At 41.7% G+C, this 20784-nt stretch overlaps 1 protein-coding gene across 3 annotated transcripts; it reads right to left on the bottom strand.

Moving 5' to 3' along the window:
* Positions 1 to 1963: 1963 nt before the first annotated feature.
* Positions 1964 to 19572, bottom strand: LOC115361326 (CD44 antigen-like). 3 transcript variants are annotated; one of them, XM_030054745.1, is made up of 8 exons: positions 19319 to 19572; positions 9929 to 10094; positions 8292 to 8431; positions 8037 to 8102; positions 6160 to 6576; positions 4554 to 4640; positions 4244 to 4322; positions 1964 to 4054 (listed from the first exon to the last, which is right to left on the bottom strand). In XM_030054745.1, the coding sequence occupies exons 1-8, from the start codon at positions 19383 to 19385 to the stop codon at positions 3841 to 3843; spliced, it is 1236 nt and encodes a 411-aa protein (XP_029910605.1). In that variant the 5' UTR covers positions 19386 to 19572; the 3' UTR covers positions 1964 to 3840. The 3 variants fall into 3 exon arrangements, with proteins under 3 accessions (XP_029910605.1, XP_029910602.1, XP_029910604.1); XM_030054742.1 differs by having other exon boundaries at positions 4554 to 4634; positions 19319 to 19470; XM_030054744.1 differs by having other exon boundaries at positions 6175 to 6576; positions 19319 to 19470.
* Between the last annotated feature and the right edge of the window lie 1212 nt (positions 19573 to 20784).

The following is a 20784-nucleotide window of genomic DNA, read 5'->3' as shown; positions in this document are numbered from 1 at the left end:
CAGTACAACAGCAGGACTAACTGTGAGCTCAATGCCAAATATAGAATTGAATGAACACCTCTATTACTGTGACAAAAAGAAAACCTGGGCATTACAGGCATCAGAAAAGTAAACTTTATGGCAGAACAGTTGGATTCGATTGTGCAGGTGGGCCTAATAAAGTGGCCACTGAGTGTATGTAGGTGACTTGTAATTAAAATCAGTGTGAGATTTTGACCATTTTCCAACTCTGCTGATTTTTTCTCCCTGTGAAACAAACCTTGGATTGTCTCACTCTGGTATATCGTGCTTCTCACTTAGCTCTCTCACTTTTTGTCCTTGTTTTTTTTTTTTTTTTTTTTTTCTCACCTCTTACTCATTCTAAGTCTATTTTAAGTCTCCAGTGAGTCATTAGCGATGTCTCAGAAATCTATCAGCAATCTGTGCATGTAGCCACAAACAAATGAGATATTATGTTAGTTTTTTTTTCCTTGAGCACGAATGTCACTCATTCTAAATTAATACAATATTGAGATGTGCTATATTTCTCCAGTGATTAAAAAAAGGTGATGTTCAACAGCAGATGTTTCCTTCACAATGAGATATCACACTGTCTGCTATGAAAGCCAACTTTAAACTCTGCAAGAGGATTAAATTTTAATGGGAAGAGCATATAATAATAATAATAAAAATAAATGTAATGAAAAGTAAGAATAAGAATAAAGTGGGACATGACACAATGAGGAATTAGTGATGGCACATGTCAAATGAATATGAACCCATATGAATTATGGCAGTGGAAATGCAAAAGCATTGAGTAGAGTTAATACAAAGGGGAAAACATTAATATATAATTTATTTCCTGAACAATAAATAAATATAAAATCTTCTGTCTCAAAATGCACAAATGATAGCATTATTTATTTCTTGACCGCTGCTGATTTTGTGTGAATATTCCTGTGGCAAAAATGCATGACTCATTTTAATTAGATGACATTTTTCTTGGTTGAGTGAGTTACTTAATTTTACTTTGTTTATTTATTTGCGCGGTTGAACAAGTCACTACTAATTTAAAGAGGCATTTGTTAAACACCATTTTAGTTATGCTGAAAATAAGACATCTATTTTGAAAAAAAAACAAAAAACAAGAATGTTCAAATACTATGGTTTTATGAAACTACTGGCTCTATAAAAGTAAATGTAAGCAAAACTGTCAAAAGCTGACATAAAGATTAAAAATAATTTGGTCTGTGACATGATGAGGGGTCTTTTTTCATCCTGTTTCAAGATACTAAAACCAACAGTGCTGCTTATTTTAGGAAAATTAATGTGGACGACTTTATTGTTATGATATGAATTCTGGTGTGAAGAAAGTTTGAAGCCTCTGAAATTTAATTTGCATCTCATAGTGGAATGAATGGAAACTAATGGCTGGATAAAAGGTACGGAAAATTTAAAACCTGACTGCTTGCTGAGGGAAAAGTTAAGCAGAAACATGAAGTATATGCATTTCCTAGATATTTGAAACTTGCAAAATCACCGGTATGATCCTGAAATCTACACACATTTACATCACATGCATGATTTTGCTTGATGACTAAGACAGTGATTAATTTCAAGATTCTCCATAGAAGCACATGACATAGAAAATAAATATAAACAAAATCCATGCATGCACCACAGTCATTTGTGATGGGATCTTACTCATTGACTCAGTTTGTTCATATGCATGCTAAATGACCACATTTTCTATTTATTTTTAAATGATTTAGAGTGAAGAGAGTTTGCCTAAGCTGTGATTTTTGTCTATTTGGTATTGGGTAGTGTTCTGTGTGTGTTCTTGCATTGTGACCCTGGATTCATGGTAACCTTACATCCTCTTGTGCAATAGCAGCGTATCAATCTTTTGTCCCACACTCCTCTCTCTTTTCCTCTGTTTGTCTTCACAGACACTCAGCGAATGACCAACACAATCTCCCAATATCTCTTCTATACACATTTATTTCATTCATGACTTTACAAATCTTTTCAGCAACATCTGTTGTTAATTTGTCATTACACTCGCCTATTCTAATACATTGCTACTTGTCCTCAAAATGAAACATATGAGAGCAAAAGCAGGAAAGATGGTAGAAGGCAAAAATAAGGATAAATCAGCTGGCAATCACTGTATATAACTTGGCTTTGCACTGGAAAACCTGTAAAGTGAAATTTTTAGATAAATCAGCTGTCACAGGGAATATTGATGTGGTTCATGGATATTTCAACAATGAGAAGGTCAGTAGAAAATCTGTAGCATGTTGTAGCCTTCATATGTGAATGTATAGGATGACATTCATCACGCCCCCACTGAAGCACACAGAGAAAATGGTTGCAGCCTCTTTTGTGCAAAGAAACCTCTCACATACCTATGTGTTCAATACACAAAGGCCCCTATTGTCATGTGTGCCGTGATAATGAGCAGTTGAGGGTAAAGTGCTGCCACTCTCTTGTCAGGATTGAGCTTAATTGTCACATTCAAATAATCACTAATATGCTTTTAGAGGCTTTCCATAGTCATTCTGCTTCTCCTCAGGATGACGTCATTGAAGTCATGACTGACAGGACGATCCTGTCTGTCATACATTGCAACGTTTTGACATACTATATCATCATATTCCCAACTCTATAACCATATTTGGACAAACCATGTTAATTAATGTCATATAATGATGCTTAAATTCCACAGTTTTGTATGCTATACACCAAGTTGATTTATACAGTATCCACTCCACTTTGACTATTGCAAAATCCATTCACAATTCACCTTACCGGTGCTGTATCTAATTAAATAACTCTCAAATATGACACATTCTTTTACTCAGAGCAGGCACAAATATAGCCCCTCCTCACCCCAAAAAAGCTATTGCTAAGGCATTTTCAAAACATATACTTTATATACAGAGACCGAGAAAAAAGGGAATCAAAGCTGCATTAAATTAAGATAGTGACATCTCGAGTTTTCTTGGAAATGGAAAACCAAACTTCAGTCCACAGGCAATGAATGAAATATACACAAGGTTACAACAGTAAGCAAACAAAATAAAACATAACAAAAAGCACAGGAAAACACAGAAAACACCAAGGTTTTTTTTTTTCCTCCCATATGCAGTATTTGAAATAAAACAGCCCATGAATATTCGGTCGTCTTATTAATATTTGATTTTGAGATTGTCCCCCCATTTGTTTAATCTCTCAGTCTGCTATGACCCAGAATTCAGGGTTCCAGAAATTTCCAAAATAAATCAGTTGGAATCAATGTGTCCTTTACCCCTGCGGCCCCTCTGGCTCAGAGCACCAAGACCTGCCCATCTCCCCCCTCCCTTTATGCCTTCATCCACCCTCTTCTTCATCAGAGCAAACAACCATACAAACATTAAAAAATTACACAAAGCACATTCACACACCCTGCCACACCTACATGCATGACTCTCCTTCATGCATGGCTCTCTGAAGGGCCAATCAATCCCAGCTAACCTGGCGAGTATATACACAACAAATTCCTGCACATGTTGGTTTGAAAGACCCGATCCCACCGACAGTCAGTCAGCGGCTCCACACCTTGCACAGTACCTGGGTACGTGGCGAGACAAATCTCCATCCTAATCTACATAAAACACACATTAGCACTCTCTTCGAAAGCATCAGCCTATACTCTGTTGCCTTTTCAGTGTCCATTTAACACCATAGCCACCGAATCAATTTTTGCAACCCATTGTTTCTAAGCCCCAACCCCCACCCGTCCACTCTCCCAAACAACCCCTCACTCTGTCTCTCCTATCCTCACCTCCCCTGCCATCCCCGCCCTTACACACTCCTGTTTCATGCCAGCTGTTCTTTATCTGGCGACTCCTCTAGTGTGATGACGGTGAACTCCTCTGTGTTGCCGTTCTCCTGGATCTTCTCCTTGTTCATGAGGGTCACCATTTCCTGCTCCCTCTCTTGTGCACGGGAGCTTGCGACTGACGATGCTGCGCCGTTGCCCTCTGCGCCGTCTTTGGACGTGATCATCAGGGTCTGTTGTTTACCACACCAGCTGTAAGAGCACATTTTGACATGTTTAGTTTATTGCAGTTTGAGCCGTGAATGTTGGAAAACTGAATACTGTCTGCTGTACGTGGAGAGATTAGTGTTAGGGGCTGAAATTTGAAAGACTGCTGTCCAGACAATATGACATAACAGCTCTGTCAGTTTAAGATAAGAAGAATGACAAGTGAGGACACACCTGTTTCTTTTGGCAATGGCTGCACACACAAGAAGAATGGCAACAATAGCCACAATCACTGCAATGACGATCCACCAGCCTGTAGAGACACAACAAGCAATGAATAAACACATCTAAAGCAAAGTTGGTAATAAACTTGAGGAAACTGTCAATAAATGAACGATAGAAAGGGACATTTTGATTTTTGTGAGCAGTACTGAATTGTAATATTAAGTGTCTTGTGCATTTTTTCACCACATAACTGTATGATTGCTATTATAATCATTATATTAGAGTATTGGAGGTTTATGGGAAACAATGGTTTGCTCACTTGGTGAGCCGCTGCCATCCTGTCCTGTAGGTGGAGTTCTGTTCCCAGGGGCATCCCTCCCCTTGTCAGTCTGCTCTAAGGCTGGATCTGAATAGGACAAAAAGGTAAGGGCACTGTTATTAACTGTTATTAACTAACATTAACTCTTATTGACCACACAAACAAAAGCTACCCACAGTGAGGAAAACAAGCATGCATTCAACTTAAAACTACACAAAATACACAGTTGTAAGAGTTCAAGAGTCAATGGCTCTATTGTAGAGTTTATCACTACTGAAAGATCAGGCTATGGCACTGATCTTCATCTTATCCTTCATTTCAGCTCAAAACAGGAGAGGTGACATTTTCATGAAGAAACTACTTAATTGTCATTATTAAAAAAAAAAAAAAAAAAACTCTGCAGAATGAAGATACTGCAGGCTGAGGCCTAAATGCTTATGTGCACATGGTGCATGTAAAATAGTTATACCCGGTATTGTTAATCAGTCTGAAGATCAAACTAAATTTGTCTTATTGATTTAATTAGTGTTTACATCAACAGTAAACTGAATATGTTAGTGAGACATGTATTCTGTGCTGCTCAGCAGGTAATTGGGTTCTCGCAATCACTGCTTGAGAGCAGGACAAAATAGTCAAGAGAGATGACAACTGACCCTGCCCAACCAAGCAACCCTCTGGTCAGAAGCTGTAATCTCAGCAGAATGAGAAGGTCCTTTACAATGATGACTATCATTGACAATAATGACCTTTTAGGAGCAACACTTTGCTCCTTAGAGATTCCCCCCCATTTAACCAGCCCTCCTTAGACTCGCTCCCTGAGAGCAACCCCTGCCGTCTCTGAGCTCCTCCTCTGCCACGACAGAGCTGACTGGAACCTGTTGCTGTACTCAGCATTTCAGCCTCTGTTGTTAACATGTCACGGAGGAAAGGCGAGCCTGACTGATTTCAGTTGTGAAGGAGTTCAAAAACAAAAGGCATTCAGGCCTCTTTTGATCACATCTTTTCCACAGCTCAACCAAACACCAGGGGGCGTGCTGTGTTCTTAAAGTCTCTTCAGGCTTCCCAAAACTTGTTGCATGTGAATGGCAGGGTATGATGCTGTATTTTATTTTTATTTTTATTTTTTTTTAAAGAATCCTTCCCTGTGGCAAACATGGAAATTAACTCAACTGGTTCTGCACCTCTTTCTAATTTATTCATTTCTTTTTGCTGAGACACTGTGTCTAAAATTGAGTGTCTGTGGTGCACAAAGAGCATCATGCATACTGACTTGTGAATACAGACTAAGCTGCTCCTTCTTTCTTACACACACACACACACACACACACACACACACACACACACACACACACACACATTCACACATTATAGCAACAAAATATGTAATGATTTTACACTGCTCTGTTGTGACCAAACATTACCAGTACAAAAGACAAAATATTGAAAGTGAACATGCTTCATGACCTTTTAAAAAGCAAATTTTGTGAGCTGTAATCACATACTCAACTTTACACATACATGTTTTGACTTGTTTTAAATATAGCATTTGATATTGCTACCAGTTTGTTTTTTACACTCAACATGTTAGATGGCAAATTGTCCATACCATCTCCTGTAGCACCTGAATCCAGGTCCACCTTTGGCTGGGAAACGGGGGTCTGCATTGTTTGATCTGTCTCTCTTGCAGGGGTCACCGTAGAGGCTTTCTCTTCCTCAGAGGGGGTTGGCCGCATCCCAGATCCGGTGGGTTCATCAAAGCCTTTGACCAACACTTCAGGGCTGGCAGAGGACTCCCCATCCCTGGTCTCATTGCCACCATAATGCTCACCTCCTCCAACAGGACTCTCTGTGGCTTTCACCTCACCGTTAGCCTCAGCCTCCGTGCTCACTCCCTCTCCTGTAGAGGATTCCGTGACACTAACCATGTCATCGCCCGCGCCACCAGATGAATCCGTAGGTTGGGGTGTATACGCTTCCTCAGTGGCCTCCGCTTCCACAACAGTTGGGGCTGTTGTCTGGTCGTCTATCGATGACCGAGGGGTTGATTGGACAGTAGAAAAGGGTCATGCATGACAGATTTTAACTGCAGGGACACTACATGTTGGGTGACAGATTGGAGAAATTAATAGCTCTTGTTTGTGTCTATCTGGACATGGGTGAATCAGAGAAATCTCACGCCTATCTCCTGACATGCGTTATATAATGATGACATCAGCAACTATTCACCAATGTGGGGATATCTGCTTACATATCACTCCATGGGTTGCGTAAAATTATTTCTGCAAAATACTTTTTCCTTTGATTCAAAGAAAATTTGGGAAGTTTTTTTCCCCAATTATTCACATTACACAGCCATCGTTACAATGAAAATACATGCTGAATTTACACAAATGATATTTCAATGATGCATTTGCATGCTTTGGTATTCAATACAGTTAAAATACATTTGCTCGATAACCGTCATATGGTATTCAGGGTGGTATGCAGTGAATAGATCATTGAAGCATTGTTGAAGAAAGTCTTGTGGGGAAATGCCGTAAAGACAAAAAAAGATATACAAAAATATATGTACAAATGTAAACGTACACCGCAAAATGAGTCACATCCTGATAAATATTATCACACCTCTGTAAAGCTGCTTGAGATGCTACTTGAGGAAAGGCACCTTTCTTTTTGTGAGCACATGATCTGCTTGGGTCTTCCTCTTTTAAAAAGGGCGAAGCTGCTTTGGTAATGTTTCACTTCATAAAAGTTTCTTTGGGCGTATTTGTGCTTGTGCACTTTTTGTGTTTGTATTCCCGGTGTGTAACACTTGTAATGTGTTACACCCATTTAAAAACAGCACGTATTGAAAAGATTGCCATTATGTCCTCACAACGTGCTATTGTGTAATTGCAATACTTCTCCATAGAATAATACACAGGTAAATATAATGGAATGAGGACAATGTTTTGCCTCTATATGATCTTGTCTTTGCATTTCCCTCACAAATGGAGAGGAGTAACCTAAGGGTGAGGAATCTGATCCTTCATCAGCATTAAAGGCAGCCGTGAAATGTAACTGTGAGTAGGGTTGACTGTACAGAAATGACATCACTCCAACCAGGTAACTAGACCAAGGTGTTGTCTCAGAGGTTCTCACTTTGTCTGTGCCTGAAACTGTTAAATGATTCCACAGAGGATACGTGCACCATATTGTGCACTCCTATTGACGACTCAGAAATGAGTCCATTATCTGTTCAGTGTCATAACTCATAGACTCAACGTGTCTTTGAATATTGATAGAAATACTATTATCAGCTGTAAATGCTAGAGGAGGTGCGGCAGGTTAGAGGAAACATGGCGCTTGATGCAGCAGCAGGATTTTGGATAATTATCAGGTTTTAAGTTGAAGCGAGCATTTTAACTCTGGAGATGATGAGAAATGGCAGTAAACACACTGTGTGATGATGGGAATGAGTGTGAATGGACATGCTGTACTAACCTGGTGCATCTGAGTTTATGTGTGAATCTGCCACGATGCGTTCTGAACAGTTCTCACCAGATCCAGCTGGTACATGAAGAAATAGGAAGTAGAAGCGATCAAAATGGAGAAGCAAATCATTTATACAGTTGTGTCACACGTTATGAATTTGCATAACACATAATGATGCTCTCCTTCCACACACAAATGACAATTATTAACGGTACAATCACATTGTCAAAACAATAGCAATGTATACCAGGTAGATATAGTCACCTTTTTCATCATAACATAAGGCATCATAGGATGTGTCAGGTGAAGTAACGTAGACAAAGAGACCCGTCAGGTTCTGTGCACAGTTTTCATGATGCACCTGTCTGAGGAGAGCAGTGGTCTGGTCGTTGATCCAGCCAATTCTGTACAGACATAGAAATAGCATTTTTAGAGGGCACATTTGAAAAGCATTAGTAGATGGAATAATTTATCGTAGTGATACTAAATAAAAAGAATAAAACACTCATATTAAGTCACATGTCTATCCTCATGGCCAACCAAAAGAGGAGAGGAACACAGCTGGGGAGTATTTCACCGTATTCCTTTTTCTAATTTTAGACATTTTGACCTAGTGCAATATTATGACCACCAGAATTTAAAGCTGAACTTTAAAGGGCGATTCTAATGAGTTTCAGGATTTCAGAATATACTCTGGGCTGACTTACTTTGAATTCATTTGCATTCACTGTCTTCTGTTACAGTAAAAATGAAGAGGGCCCCAACATCTGTGATGTCACATGAAATTGGGCAAAAAGGATAATGTTCTTGTAAAGTCCTGGTGCAGCCACTTTGAAATGTAAAGCTTTCATTATCCTGAGGAGCAGTGCTCAGGAGTTACTCTGACTCTGCCTAAGCTCTTTTCCAGAGCTTTCCTTTCCATAGCCTAGCCCCACTAACACCCTGCCAATGTACTGTAAAACAACTTTGACCAGTTACTGCATGGTTTCAGTGCAGTTCTGTTACTTAACAAAGTAAAGACTGGAAATGGAATCATGAAAGACTTTTCTCCATACTGGCTATGGTCTCCATCCTCAAAGTTTTGTTTAAAAATCATATTGCAACACAAAATGTGGCCTTAGTGCTTTTAAAGTTGACATGGCTAATTTGCGCATGATTTGTGCCAGATTTTAATCTGTTTGGTAAAAGTACCAAGGTATCCTTTTTTTGTTGTGTTTCTAAGGAAAAAGATCCTGAAATATTGCCCAATACTTCCTCCATAAAGATGCTTTGCCATTGTTGACATAGCCAACGGCAGTGTTGCCAGATGTATGATAATCAACACCAAAAAGAGGCCAAACAAACGATAATTTTGCCATTTCACAGAAATAAGGCATAAATTAACTGTTTCTCCTGGTTGCTAATTCATGATCAGTTTTTCATCGCTAACACAAGTAGTGTCAGAGAAATCCGATCATAGATCTGTTAGGGAAACACATCTTGCGGTAGTTATTTATCCTTGTTGCTGCATGATGTGTGTAATCCACGGGACCGATGATCAGTATCCCAAATGAAAAAAAATACTCCTCCCATTTGACTATTGTAATCTCTAGAGTATGTAAGCCGACGGTGTCAAACAAGATTGGCTCTCACAATAAACATGTTTTTTTTATTAAGCTGATTGGTACATGCATGAATTAACCATGCATGCATGGTGCTAAGTCTTTCATGATTAGAAAATGGTCTTCACTTTGGTAAATAATGCAACCACTGTATATAAAACACTGAAATGCCCAGAGTCAGCTCTGCCTCATGTTTTAAAAGAAAGTGCTGTGCACAGATGTAAATATAAAAACATAAACACTGGGGAATGTTAGCCATAGGAATAACTGAGAGGTTTCAGTGAAGGTTTGTAATTTCACCTGCAGGTTTCCATGCTGCTGTTATAGGCCGCCTGAACTTGCTCTGGACTTGCCAGGGTGCTCTTCAGGTTTTCACACAACTTCTGGGCCATTTCAAAGGTCAGGGAGTAGCGGCTCTCCCCTTCAACCAGGAACACCCCTGCATAGCTGCAGCTCCGAGACCTCACTGTAAGGAGGACAGCAACAGAACATAGCTTCAGTGTCTCGCAGTCCACCAGAGGAAACCGTGTTTGTCATGTTTTGTGTCACCTTGGTTTGAAAAGTTCACGGTTGTATGAAGGAGCAGCCACATGTCGTAAAATGAACGGGGCAACAAAGTCCACATAAGGATGTAGGTGGGGTGGGTTAGATGGGTTAGTTTGCTCATGTTAGTTGGCTAACTAATGTGTCCTAATCTCAGCCAGAACTTTTTCTTAACCTTAACCAAGTTCGTGACATGCTTTACCTTGATAATGGGCTGGTATAGTTCAAACAAACAAACAAATAAATCTGTGGATCTTGATTGTTGCTACAATGTACTATTTTGGTTGAGGTGGGAAGTTATTCCATTTTGTTTTCCAAAAAAAAAAATAAATAAAAAAATAAAATCTCAACAGAAGTGTTTGAGACATCATCAAAGTGTAGGAGCTGTTATGATGTCACAGACTTTTTGGGCATATGTTTTTAAAAATCTGTATTTCAGTTGTAATCAGATTTACAAGCAGCATATACAAACACTGTATATTCTTGTTTTAGACCCACATTTGGGCTCTAAAATAATATCATAAGGTATGCATACAGATGGTATGGATGTTATGGGTGTATGGATGTTTTATTATTTGGTCTTCATATCCTCAACACACAAAGCAATCACACTCAACCACGCACCACTTCCTGTGGAAGAAACAACCGGCCAGCTGGAGATTCATTCATTCATGAGCTTTAAAACGGAGCTATTCATTCATATTTGATTTCTAGAATTTGCGCAGCATCCGCCGTACTTTGGGCACGTTTCTGTTCTCTTTTCCTGAGAAAGGAAAACATGATTCTGCCTTTCTGAGAAAACTGATTTCCCCAGAGACACTGTAAACGCTTTCACACCATACAGTGCGTAATGAATAAAGCCTTGATATACAGATGTGTAATGTGTTTTATGGCTGTATTCCTGTGTGAGTCACAAGTGTGTTTGGATGAGCATTATGAGACGGGCAGGATACTCAGCTCCTTGGTTTGGCCCTGAGGCCTTGTCAAGGGTTTGATTCACACCACTTTGTTCCGGCCAAAGTGTGAAAACACATGTACATGTCACACCGAAAGACATTGGGAACCCTCCACGTCAAAGACGCAAACAAGTACAAAGGAGTTCAATAAAAAAAAACAAAAAACAAACAAACAAAAAAAAAAAATGTGAAAGTGGTATTTAATGATGGGGAAAATCATTAAAGGGATGCTTCATCCATAATGCATGATATTTGTATCAAGAACTCACCCTGTGCTGCCTTCATGCTGCATGAACACGCATGAGAGGATTTTGTGGAGGATGCAGAGATGGCTAGAGGTTTGGGAACGTAGGTTTGCCGTGAAAGCTTGTGAGCAAAACTTTCTTGAAGGGATTGAATGCAGCATACAGTGAGTGATTGACAGAAAATTATCAGTTATGGGTGAAGCAGGCCTGTCCCTTATATCTCTATGTGGAAGAACCACAAGAGGCGCAAGAGCTTATGAACTGATTTATGAGCAGACTACAGCTGGAATCACTGTTGGGTAGTATTGATCAGCAACACAAAGTAGCAAAATGGATATTTGTTTATTTAAAAAAAAGTTATGGCGCATCACTTAAAAAGGAAAATAAGTAAGGGCTTTTATGTCCATGGCACACTGTATGCCTACTGTACAGTGAAACCTGTTCACTGCTGCGCACGTTGGTGATGCGCAGCCCATTTGCTTGTTTACTAGTGCAAAAGAGAACCAACAGGGAAATCTCTCTCTCTCTGAAATGAAAACAAAAATGCAAATTAGGCCCAGCGTTTGGAATAGCAAATGAACAGGCGGCAGCACACAAACACATGCGGAGCGCCCAGTACCCGCATGTGCAGCACAAAGCGCACACAGGGCTCAGTGAAACACACACACACAAACACGCAGTGCCAAACAAGTGTGCTTGTAAACACAGAAACACACGCACACACACTCATACCAGATACACCAGCATTATCACAACAACAATGTTAATAAATAATCAAGGAATATTGTTCAGAACTTAGGAATGAAGATTTCCTTGAATCGGTCAGGCGAGTGTTTGCACCAGCATTGAAAGTGAATGAGGAGGAGTCCCATGATATTCTGTTAACAGGGACAGACACAGTCCTCTGAGACTCAACATGCACAAGTGACTTTGTCTCCATAGTGACCTTTCCATGGTTTCCCCCGCCCACACCGAGACAAAAGCACAGTCTCATGACAATTTCGGCGAAAGTGCGCTTTAAAGCTGTATCAAAGCGATTATAACACATCTGTCGGTCGGGGTTTGTGACTTTATAGGAAATACTTTAGCACAAGGCATATAAGGTGTCATCGACGTGTGCACTCTCTCCGCTGTGGAAATGTGATCGCTGTTCTGGCTATTTCTGCGGAGGCTTAGCTGATAATTCGGACTATATTGAAAGTTGATGAAAAGTAGGCAACATTTTGTGTGTCGTGGGTTAATGCTTTCCATTTTCACCTCTACAGTTGATGCAGCCGTCTAACCCTTCAAAATGAAGATTATTGAAGTGTGCACCTTTTCTCACCCCAGATATGATAGACCGATTTACTGAATCATACCATTTAGGAAGCCCAACCCTATCTATGTTATCTGTGCGACTTGTTTACGCAGAGTTTCCATGATGGTGACCGCCTGTGTTGTGAAATACGCCTCCCAATTGCACCACACCTGACCTGTACAAGATCAGATCTGCGCCTGCGTCTCTCTCCCTGCATGTGTTCCTGTTTCTTCTGTGAACTGAAACATGCACATCTTCTCAGCAGAGTTGATGTGAAAAATACACTGTGATGGAACATCTGACAAAAAAAACGCACAGTTTCTACAAAATCAGATTGTGTTCCTAGTGTGCAATCACTAACATTTTATAGTGATATTGTGATTTCTCTGCACGCATTTACAAGAGACACTTTACTGAATGCAGATGTGCATGGGCATACCGTAAAGGTGGAAATAAGCAGAATACATAATACATAAGACACAAAATGCACCTAAGCTGGAAGAAAATCAACATAATACATCAAAACCAAGAAATGGTGAACCGCAAGAAATCAGACTGGATCTCTGATACCACAAGTTACACTCCACTGCGCACATCCTTCTTTTAAGACACAGAACCATCTGTGTAAGCCTGTGTAACATGTTCCCTCCTGATTGCTTAACTATGCCTCCATGGACAGTAGTCATACTGTACATACATACTGTGTATAACTCACAATTTGTTGGAATTACTTTTAGTGTACTGTTAGCAACCAAATGTTGACTAGGGCTGGGCATTAACTCATACACAACTAGTACAAAAAACACAAAAAACGTGTGTAATTCAAAAGCATGTTGCTCCCAATTACAGATGCTTGTCAAGGCCAGAATTTTTTATTTATTTATTTTTTTACCCAAACATCTAGCATCAACCACTTGTAAATTGGAGTTTCTTTCTTAGTGACCATGCTCATCACAATAGTCATGTGCATTTCAGTGTACAAATGAGGCTTCAGAGAGACCAGATATCAGAAAAAGTGCGTGCCTTATCTACTGTTTCTGACTGTTAGAGAACAACAGGAAGTTCATCTCTCTGCTGTCAGCGGCAGTTGGGCAACAACGGCTGTTGCCAATATTTGGGTTATTCTGTTAGAAGCTGTTGTTGCAGCCCCACCTCCTCCTTTCTCTCTTTCCCTTTCTCTCTCTCTCTCTCTTACAGACATTGCACACACTCACACTCATGCACACGCACACACACACACACACACACACATCCACCCATCTGACAAACATTCAGACACATGCTGCCACATGTCACAGTGTCCCTGAAAGTAGAAAAAGAAAATACTCTTGGCCTTGCAAAGCTGCCCGGAGCGATCAAAGGCAGCTTGGCCTGATGGTGAGCTGAAAGGAGGTGGCACACATGAATCAGAGGTGTTCCTATTAGTATGCAGAGGGGATGGTCATGGGTGTCTTTATAAAGTCCAGAGGCCTACTATGCCAAGGCAGTGACTCTACCAAAGGCTCCATTGTCACGTAATAGAGTTGAAAGAACCTAGGAGACTGGAGGGTCTCGATGTACAGACCTTGAGAGAAAGGAGGCTCTAACACAGCGTCCTGCCAAAACCCCCAGCTGCTCAGATAGTAAGAGAGAGGCCTGCCTCTACTCTCACTTTCTATCCCTCTCTCTCTCTCTCTCTCTCTCTCTCTCTCTCTCTCTCTCTCTCTCTCTCTCTCTCCTCTTTTCTCTATTTGTTTTGTCTGTGCCAGCTATAATGAACAAATTACCCCCCGCAAGCAGATGCACACACATACACACACCCACCCACACACATCAACACATGTACACAAAGATACACAGAGACAGACACACACATAAACAAGTGCACGCACACACACACAAACACACACACACACACACACATAAACAAGTGCACTCACACACACACTCTTTGGCACTGACCTAACAAATGCTTAAGACAAGGAATTATAAAGGTTTCATGATGCGCCCCCCCAAGTTCACTTTCATTAAGCTGCATTTTGACTTTGATTCTGCTATGAAAAGACAGGTTGGTTTTTATTAAGTATTTAAATGGTTAGTTGTCATACTTAACTGACAAGCATGTTCAAAGTAGTGAGATTAAAACATAACGTTAAATTAATCACCCATACATTTTGGTATCAGTTTCTATTGAATTAAATCTTGTGAAATTGAAACTCCTTTTTTGAGGACCCCCTGCAAGCCCCTCAGGGACCCCTGGGGGTGCCCCAACCCCAGTTTAAAAACCAGACTGGTTGTAACAACCTGTGTAGACAGTGCTGCATGTTAAAAGACTGCCGGTGCGCCTGGTATCTCAATGTAAACAATGATAACATTGACAACTTTCCCCAATTTGACACCTTTCCTGACCTCTTATCTACCTCTTCCAGGTCTCTAACTGAAAAGACAGAAGCTCATAAGTATAGGAAGTGTTCGCCCTGCACCTTTCCCAAAAGCATTACAACAGCAAAAATCCCATGTTTGAAGAACTTCTACTGTATATGCCCCTGTGCTGTGACTGTAACATCCTGTAAGCCATAGTCTGGATGAGAAGACAGTGACCTTGTTGTCATCAATCTCACAGTGATTCATTATCTTGCGTTATCTCCCTTCTCCTCCATAGAAGTTGCTCTGTCAGCAGGCATGCCCATGTCTCGCCCTTCACTGGTCACAACAGGCCATTGGGACAGGTGAAACATGAGATCCAGCGCACATATGTTTCTGCACACAAACACACACACACACACACAAAACCACCCGAAGGTCACCTGAAGGAATCTCTTTATCCCATTTGCTCTCCAGCATCCCCTTTTTACTCACTCTCTTTCTCTCTACTTCCATCTCTGATTATTATACTCTTTTGAAAACAGCCTTGGTTTCTTTTAGAAGGTGAAGGAGGGGTGAATTTTATTACATACCTCTTTTCAGTGAATGCTAGCTCTAAAATTGCTCATCTAAATTGAAAGACGGTTTCAGTGGCCAGGCCCCGTGCCGATGATCCATGATAAGAAAGACGGCTTGACCTCTAACACTCTCTTCAAACTAACATCTTTACAGCTTTGGATAGACATAGTTTCAACACTACACTGCAGAAGTTTGCTTTAATGTGCCATTGGCCAGCGGTACATATAATCTGTGCTACAGTTTATGCTTTTTAGGAGACATTTTGTGTTCTAACCTTCAGATTACAAAAAGAAACTGGCTATACTGACATTTGAGTTAGAAAATTAAATGGTTTGGCAAGTCTTGCTACTTTCAGCCTCCTTTGGCTACTGGATGTTTTTTTTTTTTTTTTTCTGTGGTTCTTTTTTGGTCTTAATGTTTTATTCTTTAATGCTCCGGTGTTATTGCACATGTTATGATATGTGCTTTCAGATCTATTGGCACAGCTACTTCGATCTGTCCTTTTAAAGAAATTGACACATCGTCATCTCAATACCTTTGAGCAAGCACAAAATTAAAATATACAAGAGATGTAAACTTGTTATGGGTGAGGACGTAGTCAGTTTGGAGAACTCCGAGTTTGCCTGGTGCAGGAGGATCTGTATACATTAGAGAGCTCTTTCTGAGCAGCTTTCCCAGAGCCACAAAGGCTTTAGTGTACACGAGGAGGACAAGCAGGCGAGGGGCGGGAGAACAGGGCAGCAGCCAGGCACCCTGAATCTCGCAAAAAAGGTTTTAAAATGTAATTAATAGGTTTAACAGCATACGCGGTGGCAGACCCGAAATATGAGCACATCTTCTCCATTTGAGTTCAGTTGAAATGCAGATCGGCACCCAAGGGAGACGGTGTCCAAAAGTTCTCAGGTGGTAGGTAAAGTGAGGAAAATGAGATGAGGGGCAGAGGGATTACGCAATATGGTGGTGCAGGACCATGAGGCTTCAGGGTGGCTGGTCTGTAAAGGAGGGTACAGTGGTAGAGGAGGCAAACACGTGTCTGAGAGTCTCAGGTGGCAGGAGGTGGTATACGCGGAGTCCATATAGGCACAAGCTCTCTTTGTCAGGCTCTATTTGCAGCCCGCAGGGCCCCTCACCACCCCTCACCTTGAAACATGACACAGGCAGGTGAGGGAGGGGTAATTCCACCAAGGAGGCAAATAAGGCCACATTTGCAAGAGGTTTGGTGGTCATACTGAGTGAATGTGTGTGTGTGTGTGTGTGTGTGTGTGTGTGTGTGTGTATTCAGCTTTGCCAGTTCATACAGGTACCCGGCCCAAGGACTCTGGTCAGTCTGGTCCTCTCTAAAGTGGAGAATGTATGCCTGCTATCCACACTTCAATGATGGGAAACCCAAAAGCAAGAAGAAGGCTCTTCATGGAGGATTTCCGTTTTGGATGGGCCAAAGTAATTTTGACTGGTCCAGAAGTTAATACTGTTTGCTTTCCTTTGATGATTTCCAACTGGTGTTTCTCACTAAAACAGAAATGACTGATATCGTGCTGCGGAAAGCGCCTGGCACATCTGGTTGCTGATGACAGTTTTAGCTGTGGATTGTGCCGACCAGTGATCCCAAAACTCTCCATCCAGCTTGCTGAATATTGATGAGTTCCAAAAATGTGAGGAGGAAAAAAAATACTTTCCAATAGCATTTTTTTTTTCTGTTGATATTGAAGCAACACCAAAAACAGTTGAGATGGAAATAACTTTATTATGATTTACCAACTGCAAACGTGAGTTTGAGCTGCGGCTTCTAAAGATATTATAGATCCACTTACAGTTTATTATTAGTGATCTGCGAGGAGGCACACAACCTGCAGGGGCCAGTTCCATAAACGATGCATATGCACAAGCCATATCTTCAAGCAAGAAAGGGGACAACATTGTCCACCCATCAGGACACCCCATAGTAGCATCAAACCCAGCCAAAGTTGAATAATATTTCTCACCGATCAGGCATGCAAACTGCATTTATGTTCCCGGAATTACAGATGATGTGTCCTACAGGCTGAAAGAGACAAGAATTTCAAATGTGAATGCTCTCCTGTTGTTCGTCTTTAACAGTGAGAGTTGGGAAGATTATTTTCAAAACCCGTGTGTCCATGGATGGACAATCACTTCCCTACAATTGTAATCGGTTGCATCAGCTGCTGGACGGTTCAGATTCAGTGGCATAGAATTTCTTACTCAACCATTTTAGGTCATTGCCTGCAGAAGTCGTAACAGAACATGAATTTAAACGGGTGGTGTTAATTCAGCCACCCTTTTGAAAATATATATAAATATATCTGTCATTTGATTGTTAGAGGGCTTTCCCAGCTGCTGTAAGAGATAAGCGTTTCCATTTTTGGAGTCAAATTATTGTGTTCCGATAACATATAACCTATCACGGCGCAATCTGGACAGTAAATAGCCATACATCCAAAGTCATGCAGGAGGCATAGTGGTAAAAATCCTCCGTAAATCCCATCTTGGTTGACATGGAAGTCTGGCCTGGCCACAACTCCACGAGTCCCACTCTTAATGATGTCCTTCAGGCGAAACAGCCACAGACTTCAGTTTCAAAGACAACGGCTGAACCTGGACGAGCAGTAAAAACCCCAGGACTCCACTTGGCAGACAACCAATTACTCCCAACAATCAGACGTACAAACACACACACACACACACACACACACACACAACACCAAACTGCACTGGGAGCCCTGAGGTGAAACCAGGGGGCAAACACGTGTTGTAGCACACAGGGGAAAGTGGATACACCCCCTCCTCACAAATACAGTGGATATAGAAGCCGGTTAGTCTTGTGTTTGCTTTTAAACACCGGTCCAATTTATAGCTTAATGCTGATCATTTCTTGGCACAATGCCAGGAAGTCATTGTTAACACCCACCTCCCCAACCTCAACCCCCCACCCCCCCACCCCACCCCCCAGATACACACACACACACACCCTACGGCAACAAGCCATACTAACCCAGACCTGTTTGATTCAGTACCAACTTCTCCTCCACAGAGATATAGCCCACCGCTCTGAGCACCGAACACAATCAAAATTTGACACAGAAACCACAAGGGAGGACGAGACTAAGACGGGGGGCGACGAGATGGAAAAGGTACAGCAACTGATGAATACCCTTTGTGTAAGAGAATAAAGCATTAAGAGCGGAGGCACAGATTCCAGATGTAGCTGCAGAGCAAAAAGCACAGTCCCCCTATATCTGTCTGTAACTCAAAGGCACAAGGATGAGTCCTGAAAGCTACACTGATCATCCACAACCCTGATAAATAAGGTTGAGTTCCCAGCGCATGTGAGTGTGTGTGTGGGAAACAGAGTGAGCCTGAGCGCCTGTCTCCTTTGTGTCTATCAGGAGTCTCAGACTGCCAGACATAAGCCTGTCTGTGCTGGTGTAACACACGCTCTCTTGCCGGCATCCGCTCATCCATTCTACAAGCAGCAGCAGAGCACAGCCTCTCTCACTGTCTTCTCTTTACACAAACCCACACACGCTCACTCAAATTCTCACCAAGGCTTAACTCTAAGGTTCAAAAGAGGAGGGAGGGAAGAAAGAACAATACTGTCTGGTGATAAAATCTGGCAACAAAGGAGTGTTTGCCAGCCTGAAACCAGAATGAATACAGAAAAATCCTCAAACAAAGAGCCGTCCGCTGGGCAAAGGCGCAGTCCGCTCACCTTGAGGTTGTTCCGACCTGGAGGAGGCCAATAATCCAAAGGTGACCCCCAAGAGCAGAGTCCACATCCTGGGCAAAGCGTCTGGCGATGGCTGGGTGAGTAGCTGGAAGAGGAGGTGTGTGACGGCTCTCCTGTGGTCCTGTCTTCTCTCTGCCAGGAGTGACGGATGGTGTGTGTGTGTGTGTGTGTATGTGTGTGTGTTTGTATATGTATGTGTATGTGTGTGTGTGTGAGTAAGATACAGTGTGTGAGTGAGAGAGCAATAATAAAAAAAAAAAAAAAAAGGAGACGGGAGTTGCTATGAGTGTCTGGTAAGCTCTTTGAGCTGACTCAGACTTTGCCCAACTTTTCTATTCTCTGCCTTCAGAAAAGACACAGAGGCTAGTGGCACACATGCAGAAGGGGAAGAGGGTGGTTCATGTGAGCACACACCCTTCTGCCTCTCCCACACTTGCCCCCTCCCACCTTCCCTCCCACCCCACCTCACGCAGCCTCTCACTTTCCCTGCTCCTCTCTCTCTCCCCCCTTTCCCGTGTCTGACTGCCTCCACAGTTTGTAATGGATAAGGTGATCTTTCCCTCTGTCTGGCGGACTATCCTTGTATCTCTCCTTCCCCTCCCTTGCCTCTCCTTTCTCTCTCTCTCTCTCTTTCTCTGTCTCTCTCTCTCTCTCTCTCTCTCTCTCTCTCTCTCTCTCTCTCCCCCCTCTTCTCTTTTCATGTTCTTGACAGCAACAGTTTCTGAGAGCGCATCTGGTCTTTTGTTCAGTCCTCACTCCATTTTCAATTCATTTGATTTTCTTGTCTCCGCTCGCTCTCTCTCTCTCTCTCTCTCTCTCTCTCTCTCTCTCTTTTTTTCTCTCACTGTATGTCTCAGTGTGATACTATGCCACCAATTGAAAGAGGTCATTTCCATTTCACAGAAACACACTTTGCCTTCAAGGTTCAACCCTAAAATCCAATCCAACAAAATCTGAGATTTGCTTTCGCGCATGGGCAACATACACTCATGAAAATGAATGAGGACAGAAAAGCCAGTAACACTATGACTCAGTCACACCTCTCCACCCCTGAAAGTCATGTTTACTGTTTTGTGCGCATGGAAATCACAATGGTGGTGATGTTTCAGCCACCAAATATAGCATTATGTTTTTGTTGGCATCTGTAATATGTGACACGACCACAGATTTACATTTGCACCATGAAAAATCTGCCCCCTCTCTCTACATTAAGCGGAAGATCTCACAAAAGCAGCTGAAGAGATACAGCCACCGCATATTTCTGGAATCCCACAGACAGCATATCTTATGGTGTGTGCATGTGATAAATACGTGTGATAAAAAACCATGACTGCTGGTCTGTACTTCTCTGGCTACCCAAACATCCATAAAGAATGCTCTAATGGCTCGGCATGAAAACAACACTCTGGTCAGCAGCTCTGCGGTCATGGGAAAAGTGCTCAAGGACA

The sequence above is a fragment of the Myripristis murdjan genome, chromosome 6, assembly GCF_902150065.1.
Source record: "Myripristis murdjan chromosome 6, fMyrMur1.1, whole genome shotgun sequence".
NCBI lineage: Eukaryota > Metazoa > Chordata > Actinopteri > Holocentriformes > Holocentridae > Myripristis > Myripristis murdjan.
This window is presented reverse-complemented; position numbering and strand designations above follow the sequence as displayed.

What these genes read in the sequence shown, in the direction of transcription:
- LOC115361326 (XM_030054745.1), bottom strand. Translation starts at nt 19,385, where the DNA reads ATGTGGACTCTGCTCTTGGGGGTCACCTTTGGATTATTGGCCTCCTCC. An exon ending in CATAAACTCAGATGCACCAG is followed by an intron (nt 6,577 to 8,036) that starts GTTAGTACAGCA and finishes GGTCATCGATAG; the next exon opens with ACGACCAGACAACAGCCCCA. An exon ending in GCCATTGCCAAAAGAAACAG is followed by an intron (nt 4,055 to 4,243) that starts GTGTGTCCTCAC and finishes GTGCTCTTACAG; the next exon opens with CTGGTGTGGTAAACAACAGA.